Source organism: Argiope bruennichi, chromosome 9, assembly GCF_947563725.1.
Source record: "Argiope bruennichi chromosome 9, qqArgBrue1.1, whole genome shotgun sequence".
Taxonomy (NCBI): Eukaryota; Metazoa; Arthropoda; class Arachnida; order Araneae; family Araneidae; genus Argiope; species Argiope bruennichi.
In genome coordinates, this window is record NC_079159.1 from 25,591,528 (window position 1) to 25,603,539 (window position 12,012).

The 12,012-nt window shown below is 25.6% G+C and overlaps 1 protein-coding gene across 1 annotated transcript in view; it reads right to left on the reverse strand.

Annotated features, from left to right (window-relative positions):
* The window catches only part of LOC129984235 (hemicentin-1-like), a 769,108-nt gene extending 761,203 nt beyond the window's left edge, over positions 1-7,905 (reverse strand). The window contains exon 1 of the mRNA XM_056094068.1: positions 7,551-7,905. Within this exon, the coding sequence (XP_055950043.1) occupies positions 7,551-7,662 (112 nt within the window). The 5' untranslated portion in view covers positions 7,663-7,905. The remainder of the gene's footprint in view (positions 1-7,550) is intronic.
* Positions 7,906-12,012: the final 4,107 nt, after the last annotated feature.

Below are 12,012 nucleotides of genomic sequence, written 5' to 3' on the forward strand. Positions count from 1 at the left end.
CATAATTTCCAGTTAAAATCTTATCCCCTGATGATGATGATGTCGTGTCCGCGTTACCATCGAAATGGAGTGCAGTAGCTTCTAAGGGTAAAGACCCCTGAGCACCTGAGGGCAGAAGTATGACTTCTAGCTCATGAAACTCACGCACATTCGCTTGCACAACCCCTTTTTATAGGGGGGCACATTCACACACCTCACAGATAGAACAAAGATGAAGAACAACGATGCCCGAACCGGGATTCTAACCCAGGACGCCCAGATCGCGAGGAAGATGCGCTACCACTATACCAGGACGCCGGCATCTTATCCCCTCAGTCCTATATATAAAGTTGGATCTTGGGTAAAGACATCAAATGCCTTTCATGACATTAGCCAACAATAGCTACGAAATACAAATTTTAGGCATGAATTTATAATATTTTACTGCATCTATAGTACTAATATGCATTTTGAAAACCTTTTTTATAGAGCAAATAAACAAAAACTTGGTTCAAGATACCATACGGCCTCAATGAACAATAGCTATGAAATATACAACTGAGGTTTGAAACTAATATTTTTACTGAATCAATCATGCGAACATGTAGGCCTTTTTGTCAATCAAATAAATCCAAAAAAAGTACAAACCGACTGACAGATTTGGTATAAACTTTGAAGTGAACCTATATTTTAGATGCAAAAACATGTATACCACATTTTATCTATCGAGTTGTGTAATTTCACTTCTAATTGAACAACCAGATACACAGATTTCGTGAGAATTTATTTCGTTCACAATTTAATGTAAAGCTATATATACCGAATTTTAACAGTCTAGCTCAAGGCGTTTTGGAGTTGTGTTCAAAAATACTGATATAATATCAAAAATGTGTTTTTCGAGTTTAGGGGCGTCCGAATGCTACGTCAAATTCCCGAATCCAATTTTTTCCCATGAGTTACAACTATTTCGCTAGTTTGTATATGGGAAGAAATATGAAAGGCGAATTATAGAACCTTACTATATGCCTTATTTTCTACTATATTTAAAATGTTTCGTAAGCAGAAAAAAAAGGGTAAGAAATATAAAAATTGAAATACAACCATATTCCAACGTACGTTTCTTCCATCAAGCAATATTTGCGAACTAATAAAGTTATTAAAAATAGGATAAGAGATATTTTTAGAACTATATATTAAAAAATCACACCTGGGATTCAAATACCGTAAACTAGCTTAACCCTTTCTACTTGGAAAAGTAATTCGATGCATAATTCACTTAATACAAGGGCTTGTTTATTGCTCCAAAATTTATTATATAATTGTTTTAAATTGAATTTCCTGATAAATTAATCTATGTCTTTTTACCATTCTGCAGGTATTTTTAACAATCAAAATTAAAAATTAAATAAAGCGTCAAAATGATGAGCCGTCTTGAATGGTGAGTGAGAGGGTTAATACTTGTAATCCTCACCTCGCAGCTGCAATTCCACTCACCATCTGTGCAATACAATAAGCATCGGGACTTAAATGTGAGAATAAGGCAAAAAAAAACCCATAAAAAATCGCTTTATTGTAAAAAAAAAAAAAAAAAAAGGAAATAACTTTCAATCAAACCCTACAAAAATCAATAACTGAAATTCGATTTATAATAAATTTAATTAAAAATTAATTTGTGCAATAAAAATAATGATCAATTTTCCTATTGTTTATAATTATAAATATGAAATATTGATTTTATTTTGGATATTCAATATAAGATGGCAACATTTATGTAGGATCATAAATGTTGCATAAAATATAAATTTGATTCATTGATAATTAAATTATAAAATCATAAATATAGAGATATTATACAATATATAAACATAAATTTGAAAGCCTTTAATTAGTAAAAAAAGCATCAATTACCAATTTCTTTATTCACACGCAAGAACAATTGAAGTGAAATCAAGTTTTCTAAAACGGTACTAGAATTTCCATTCAAATACAAGACTGTGTTTTTAAATACATCACTTAAGAGATTTCATCGAAAGAATAATGGCAATATAATATCCAGCTGGTGTAGTCTTCCCAAAACGTTCTCGCATACTGTCTAGTAAAAGTATTATCCCAGAAAAGGCCTTGTATGCATTGGCTTACGATTCTTACGAAATACTAATCTTTAGCGTGAATATATCATTTTCCCAGAATATATCGTATAATTCTTGGCGAATGTTTCGGCGATTATCCCTGACATAAGTTAAAAATATCTAAAAATCGAATTTTTTTTAGACATGTTTCTTTTTTCAACCGACTGAAACAAAAAGTGAACATTAAACTATATGGTTGTAGTCACAAAATCCCATACCATATTTGACATATTTAAGTCATTGCGTTTTGGAATTGCTGTGTTTACATACTTTTGAAAGTAAAGACAGAGATACGGTGAGTCATTTGTTGAATTTGGATCAAAATTTGATAGGTGTCTAGACTATAGATGTTAATTCTATGCATCGGATTTTATCTATCTAGCTCTCTTCGTTTTCTAGTTGTGTTAAATTATGTTCAAACAGTCGGATAGACAGACTTCCTATGAACGGATTTTTCTCAAAATTTGACAGAAATGTACAAATTTGGCATAAACACTGCATACCAAATTTCATGGATCTAGATCAAAGAAGATTTGAGTTATCTTTGCCACATCCAAACAGATGGGCATTTTCCCAAAAGTGTTTTTCGAACACAGTGATATCTAAAATGTGGGGATTCGTCAAAGTCCCGAATTCGAATTTTTTGACGACGACTAAACTTTTCCTATATTAAGTAAGAAAGCATAAAAAGCTTAGAACTTGTAGTCTTCTCCTGAATTTATAGCCTTAGTATATATTTTAACTAAAACTTTTTTTAAAAAAAATATGGAACTGGAACTCGATTTATAAAACCGATGCCGTATGCCATCATTCTAAAATGAATTAATAAAATTCAATCATAATATTAATATGTTCAAGTTTCCAATATTCATAAATATTTCAAACACAACAAAAGCATCGAATTAGAAGGTAGAAAATGATTATCTCAATGAATTCGAGTGCTATATGTAAGCATTAATAAATTGAAAACTATTTTTCTAAATCTAGAAATGGAATAAAGTAAATCTTAAAATACTACAATTAAATTAATGAACAATGAAAAATAATATGATTTGATGGTGAACTTAAAGCGTGTATTCACAGAAATGATATGCATAGGCTGTCAGTTCAATGCAAATCCATAAGGTATTCAAATCTAAAGAAAAATATCTTAGGGTTCTTCAAAGATTAATTATGTAAATCTCATTTGTAGTCAGTAAATTACATTAGTCACAGTAATTAAAGTTTTGAGGGAAAAAAAAGGTTAAAAACCAGTGAAAAGTTAAAAGCGTAGTAATTAGGGCTTAATGAGCCTTTTGAAAATTCATTGTTTCCGAAAACACATTAAAAGCTAATTTCAAAGTTCACCTCGTTCATTTATGAAATTTTTTTTTCATAAAATATAATGCATTTAATAAATGAAAAATACTTGAATCTGCTTCTCGAAAAATTACCCACACATATTAAATTGCAAAATTAATAATAGAGAAATCAACGCTACGGAGTTTTTATAATTCAGAATTGTTTACTGCTACTTAAAAGCTTCCAATTAAAACTCTTGGCACTTAAAATTTTTGTATAAAATATATTAAAAATTTTACAAATATTTAAGAAAAAGATTTAAAAAAATAAGAACATTTAAAAACATATTTTAAATAAAAAAAATTATAGAAAAAATGACTATACTACAAACCACTGAGAATAAAAAAATCGATTTTCGAATGAAAATACTACAAATTTTGGTGTCTTGAATTAATATAAAAAGTTATATATTTTATAGAATAAAATTCTTCGCAAAAAATTACAAAAGAAAAAAAAGACAAAAATTTACTATTCTGTTATTAAAAAATAATTTTTCGAAATTGATATGTTGCATTATACATAAATTATTAATAAAAATTGAAATTGCAGCCATATTTTCCATTTCGAAATGTTAAATTCAAATACAGACGAGACAAAGACATTATCAGACATGAATATTTGCATTATTTAGCAAAATTGTTTTGCCGTCTAGTGTATTTCATATTTACTTAAATTGATCCACTTTTAGAGAGTATGTCTTAATATCCCTTAATATTTTCAGGCAAATAAAGCAATTTATCAATTTTTTTTCTATTTAAAAACCGAATTTTTAGAACACCAAACAATTAAAAATATAGATAAAAATTATATTTACATCGACAAATATATTCTAGCAAAAGAAATTCATTATAATGTGAATATATGTTTACAATACTTTATTAAACTTGAATATTCCTAATTAATTTTTTTAAAGACGGAACAAACATATATCTGAATTTTCATATGAATTGAGCATCGCAAAAAAGAATTCTTTAAAATAATTTTTCTACAAAATCTTTTGAAATAATAAAAACTATTGCAGCATATTGAAATCAGATAGTTATGAAATGTATCATTATATATCTTTTTCAAACTAATGATATTTTAATTCAATTATTCACACACAGATTACAAAAAAAATATCGCGATTTGCAATCAAACGATTCCATTGTATATTAGAACTAAAACCGTTTTATCAAACGATTTCAGTCAGAATCAAATAACTTTAAATAATGATTTACAAAAAAAAAAAAAAAAAAAAAAAAAAAAAATGCGAATTGCAATCAAACGATTCCATTGTATATTAGAACAACTAAAACCGTTTTAGTCAAACGATTTCAGTCAGAATCAAATAACTTTAAATAATGATTTGCAAAAAAAATATCGCGATTTGCAATCAAACGATTCCATTGTATATTAGAACAACTAAAACGGTTTTAGTCAAACGATTTCAGTCAGAATCAAATAACTTTAAATAATAATTTACAAAAAAAATATCGCGATTTGCAATCAAACGATTCCATTGTATATTAGAACAACTAAAACCGTTTTAGTCAAACGATTTCAGTCAGAATCAAATAACTTTAAATAATGATTTGCAAAAAAAAATATTGCGAATTGCAATCAAACGATTCCATTGTATATTAGAACTAAAACCGTTTTAGTCAAACGATTTCAGTCAGAATCAAATAACTTTAAATAATGATTTTGTGGAAAATATTGAAAGCTTACAAAATGTATACTCCCTTCAATAACTTTAATTTTGCAATCAATCAATATGTTTAAAAAATTTTTATATAGTCCAGTAAAACGAATTTTCCAATAACTTTCCACTAATGTTGTACAGCTTGGCATCAAATTCCATTATTTAAAAAACGGAATATTATATATTAAGATGAATTATGACGAAATTCTTATTTCTTTTACATGCTATCATGTTTCAACATTTTTTTTTTTTCTTTTGAGAAATTAAATTTTAATTTTAATAAACATGTTTTTTTAAAAAAACGATATTCCGAAAAAGGCTTTACATTAAAACAATTTTCTTTTCAATTAAAAAAAAATATTATTGCGATAGTTCAATTTCCTAAGAGCTTTTCTGTAACCTAAATATTAGGGCATAAGTGAATTGAAATAATAGAAATCCAATATCGACGAGTTTATTGAAAATCGCAAAGTAGAATATATAAAAAAAATTTAAAATTCATAAAATGATTCATTAAACATTAATAATATTTATATTTCTTTAAATAATATCGACCTCATAATATAAAATACCTAAGTTTAAAAATTCAAATACATTGATTTATGTCCTGTAATATTATATATATACATAACGTGTATTAAAATATTGAAATCAATTTTTATATACACTCAAAATACACTGATAAAATTCATAAAATATTATTTGAAAATTTTATTAACTACTGCTATTAAAACATAATTATATTAATATAAAATTAAAACATGTTAATAAATTCAAATTCGTATAGTTTTTATTACTTCCATCAATTTAATAAACGAAAACACTTTTCCAAATAAATCGTTTGTCCATAACATCGATATTCAAATCACTAACTACTCAGTTGATACAAAATTGATTTTTTTTAAATCTAAAAAGAACACAAAGATATTTTTTGAATACAAAATTTTATTTAATATAGTACTTATAATAATATGAAGTCTGAAAGATATTATTAAAAGTAAAAATTTCGTTACTGATCTAACAAATTAATATTATTAATTAATAATTAGTTTAATATTTTTTAACAATCCTTTAAGCAAATATATTCCTGCCCTCCATGGTTTTTTTTAAAAAGACATTGGAATTTACCAATGAGATTTTACCTTCATATACGAAATGCATTATATAGTTTTTCTGAGATTAACTTAGATTGAATAAAGTCCTATTATACGGGAAAAAGATAATTTTAACGATTTTATTTTACAAAATTCGATTTTTTACATGAATTATAAATTAAAATTTTATTAAAAATAAATTTGGATGAGATTTCAAAGCAAATTAATAACATTCCAGGTGCATCCAATTACATGCTTCCGATTATATTTACCACCTGTTTAATATGGCCTCCTTAGATTATCGGTGTGGTTCAAGATTGTTAAACCGATTTAAATAGATCTGTTTGATCACCTGGAAAGATCTTCTTTCAACGGAGAAAATAATTTAAAAAATAGCATTATATATTATTGTTAATATTTAAGAATAGCCAAAAATAGAGTCATCGACTTTAACAGTTATTCAGTAATAACTACATAACAGAAGTAAAATATTAAATATGAAATTTTATTTATTTAAATAGTAAAGTGAGTTTTGGTTTCTGAAAACGAAATTTATTTAATTTTAACAGTAAAAGGAACAAAAAGCGTAGTTATTCAAGAGTACATAAAATTGTACTTTATATTTATTTTGAAAATTAAATTAAAACCGGAAAAAAAATTCCAAACTTATATATTGGTCTGGAATTTTGCGTTATATATTAAAAATACAAATATTTGTAGCTAAAATTAAGTTAGATTATAATATAATCAAGCCCAAAATATATTTTGGTGCCTTTCGAAATATTTTTTTTAAATCCATATAATTAAAAAAAGAAATCTGCTATCGGATAAAAAGTTTGAGTTAAACATGTGTGGATAATTAAGTTTATAAAAAAATTAGATTATAAAATAGAAATAAATTTTACGTTTACCAAAACTGCAGTTTATATAGGAGATTTGCAATCTCAACTATTGTATTTTACATTAGAACTTTCAAAACAAAAGTGAATCAGATTCATTAAACCAATTTTATATATTTTAAATGCATATTAGAATTATACTATAATTTGAATATAAATAATTTTAAATTTGTTCCAAAGACATTACTGAAAACGCCTACTGAAGCGTATGTGAAAAACCTGTCCTATTAATTTGATGGAAGATTCGAAAAATATCTATTGTTTTATTTCCCAAAGTTTGATGAAAAGATTAAAATCCACGAAAAAATTATTTTCTTGAAAAATAGTTTTTATTTAGTGTATTATTTCTTTTCATATTTTTTAAGTCTTTTTTTTTTTTCATTTTCATTTTTTTTCTAAAACCCAGATAAGAATAAGATCTTACCTGCTTTAGCTGTAGCGAAGCAAACATCCCATCCAGTAGACATGAAAATCAACAATAAAAACATTCCGATGCAGTTCCTGCTAGATACTTTCTCCGATTTCCACTTTTCCATTACAACGATGTCATTTTCTTTCCTTCAGCGAAAAAAAAAAGTTCTTCCAAATACTTTTTAAAATTTATTAAAGTTTGTAAAAATTCTTTTTGAGAACTAATGTCCTTTTCAGTTTTGAAGAAGAAAATATGGCAAGTTGAAGAAAAAAAAATTCAAACACAAGAAACACGAAAGAGTTATGTAATTAGTAGTAGTAGTTAGCAAAGGAAACTATCCTTTCTAGCTTTGAAGTCCCGAACGAGTTGATTCGATGGGTAAGACGAAGCACACTGCCTGAATCTGCGAGATCGGTTTGGAGGAGGTTGCTTGAATTTCGGTAGTCGTCCCACAGACGCCAATTCTGATCGTAAATATCGCCAAGAACAGCTCAGATTGATGCCAACCTGGTTCGATGGTTTTATGTGACTGCTCTTTCTCTTGGAAAAAGAAAAGAATATGTGAAACGTTTCTTTTATTTTACGTATAATTTCTCTTCCCTGTATTCTTTTGTCTTCTTTCTCACAGCAGAAGTTTTTGGAGAGAAAGAATACAAATTAGAATGTAGAATAAAATTATCTTTTTTTGATTTGTGAATGCGGCGATATAGAATTAGAATGCTAACTCTCTTTATGTTTAGCATGGTAAAATGATAGTTTTATTTCAAGTATTCATGTTAATGTTGGCTCTTCATTCAAGTTATAAAATTTTTAAGTTTAAAGATATCAAATAATTTATAATACTAAAGAGATGGGGACACTTATAGGCACTTTTGCGTTTCACTTAGGATTATGAAATGTTTTAGGCATGTGTATTAAAATATATATATATCAAATATCTTTAGAAATTCCTTAAAATGAAATTCGTTATTTTTACAAATTAGAAGGTGTATATTTTTTTTAAAATTTCAAAATATTTCAGATAATTTAGATTTTAATTTTTTCACTGTTTTTTTTTCCCTTACCATTCTTTATAAATTCATTTGGAGTAAAACTGTGTATGGTTTTGTTATTACAACTAAATATTAATTTTTCAAAAGTATTTTTATACACTGACGGAATTTTTATAAGAATTTCATATTTTCTGAACTAAAATTGACTTTTAACTTTCTAAATAAGGAAAATTAAAATACACATCCAGTGTCCCTTTAATGTTAAAACAAATTCTTTATATTTAATTCTATTACATTTCCACAAACATCTGAAACATTTCAAAATATTTAAATCTAAATAGAATATCTTTTAAGAAAAGCCATTAAAGTGTACTTTTTTCTAGGTCTTTCAAATAATCATTTAATTGAATAATATATTTTATAAGGCTAAGTTAGTTGAATATAAGTATTATTTTAGTAATAAAACAATAAAAATATAATTTCCTTTTTTTACTTATTTCATAGTCTACTGTCCCCTTAAAATTTCCAAATTAATAATGAAACTCAAAATTTTAATTAAATTTACTTAATTTAAATTTAATAAGACAAAATAAAAGTTTCATTTGAAATATAGATCAAATACGAAATCTTCAAAAAATTATTAACTTTCAGTCTGAATTTTTTCTAATTATATGCTATAATAACTTCGAACAGAAAAAATTTCAAAATCCCGAGTAAATAAAAAAATTTATAATTCTTTATTCTTAAACATGAAGATAATTTAAATACCTTCCAGTTGTATTTGACTTATGGATTTTTTTTTTTTTTTTGTATTTTGATGAATAGATGTATATGAATTCATGAATCGATGAATTCATCACCTGTGATATAGATAGATTGATTACTGATAGACTGATATATATATATATATATATATATATATATAGACTGTGATAGTATAGACAAATTCGTGAAGTATATTGCAGCTTATATAAAAAAATAACTTCTCATTTTTAATTTCTAAATGTGCTCCTCACAGATGTAGTGATGAGGTGGTATGAGGTATATAAGCCTTCCGTAAGGTTTAGTTAATGGATTTTAATCTTTTTTGAATAAAATAGTATTATTCAAAAAAATAAGAGAAAAGTAATAATCGATAGTCTGTACTTTATATAAAGATATATTTTCACTTCATAAATAGACAATGAAATTTGAATTTAATTTTTAATTGTGAATTGAAATGGAAAAACTCTTATGATTATGATTGAATGAATTATGTATTTCTTGCAACACCATTGGTGATTCTGAAAACTAATCCGTTTAAATAGTTCCTTCTTATGTACACATAATCACTTTGTTCTGATTAATAACAAATCAGGATAAATTATAGTAAACTATCTTTCGAATAACTCATCTATTTCCACAAAGTATCATGTTATTTTTCGTTTAGCTTCGTCATACATATGAAGCAATCGTGCATATAGTTTAGATTTCTTTATGTAGTCATTAAGCCTAAAATTTAATAAAGTTCCCAACTATTATGTTTAAAATTTAAATAAAAGTTTCTAACTGAATTTTTAAGGCAGCATCAAAACTTACAATTGTTTGATTTGATCCAATTTTGATTATTTACACTCAAGTACAACAGAATAGAAAGACGAATACTGAAAAAGTTATCAGATATAATCCAAAAATGTATAACAAATCTTCAATTTTATTGTTACAAGATTACATTTCAACTATATAGTTGTAAGTTGTTGTTGATTTATGGCATCTAAATACGTATAGACGAAAGGTTGGACATACATTCTGGAAAATAATTCTATCTAGATTTCGATGCATATTTTTCCTTTAACGTAAAAATAACAAACACAATTTCAATTATCTTATTCATTTCCTTTTTAGTTATCTTGATCATATTTCAAAATTGTTTTTTGAAATATGTGTGATTCATCAAAATCCTAACAGTGGAATCATTTTCGATGATTAATATTCAATTTCTATGTAAATTATGCACATAAGAAAGTAAAATATGAATAAATTAAATAGATTAAAATATAATTGAAGCTTGTTTTTCATTTCTCAATTTTTTAAATATATACTTCTAATAATCTCAACCGGTATCGTCTGCATTTTTTTTGTTTTATAAATATATGCATCTAATACTCTCAAATAATAAATGTTTGACTACAAACAGTGACTACATTAGAATGTAAAAAAGTGTATGTAAATTCGATTTTATCAAAAATATCACATATTATTTTATTCAATACCTTTGATATTTAAGAAATTCTTTTATAAAACCATTTTGAATTTTATTTTTATGCTCATTCTTCGGATAATAGTGCGCTTTCTTATATTTCCATAATATACGTTTTAATGCTATTTTACATATATAAATATTATTTTCTTAAGTTCTACAGATTGTAAACTCTTTTTACGAAAAACCTCATAAATAGCAATGTAATGCACGCTTTTTGCTCGAATTTATGTTTTGCTTTAAGTTTTGTTTTAGATTTTGGAGTCTGTAGACTACGAAAAATACAATCTGTTTATTTAAAAATATTTTACAGTTGTTTAAATGTTACACAGTGTTATAAAACAGAAAATTTTAATATAATTTTAAGGTGATCCTCAGAATATTATAGGTTTGGTAAAAATATGGTTCATTACTTAATTCAAGATCAAGGAAATATATTTCTTAAATTATGTCCAAATTTTTGAACAAATAATTTGAATAATTTTTTAAGTAGATAATTTATGAAAATTACTAACCCCACCAAAAAAACATACGTTTTCCAATTTTCATATAATATGTGACTTTTATTTTAGGATCACAGATGCTTTTCTATTCTAATTTATGTCAAAATCCCAAATATAATAATGTTAAAAATTCATTCCGAACGTCGTCACATATATGAAAAAATTAATTATTTTTCTTTTCTTTTTAATTCAAACTCAAAAACACTTTTTAGTTTCGCTGAATTTTTGAATTTCTACGTACGTTTATGTTTGTAACCCAGTGTAACTTTAATTGTCGTAAACTGCTGCGCAACTGTTTTAGTTTTAGTTTCAGTTCCACCATCGAAATCGGGAATTTCCCCTCTAAGCTGATAAATGATATCAGTTTCCTATTCACATCTTTTACTGCTTGGAATCTTCAGTAGTAATGACTATGATAGAACTAGGCAAGGTTTCTCTCAAAAGGTCATGACTCGAATTCACGGAAAATTATTTCATCTTTAATCCAATAGCAAACTATATTTTAAGTTTGAAATAAAAGATTTAAGTTTTTTAATCCATTTGTATTTTGTTATGATCACTCTAAATAACATTGTTTCCATTTATTTCAATACATTTTTACATCATTTTAAAATTCCAAATATATATATATATATATATATATATATATATATATATATTGATCATATCAATTTAGCCCTTTAAAGGGCCATTTTTTTCTAGTCATATTATGTTAAAATATTTTTAGGCTTAAAATTAGA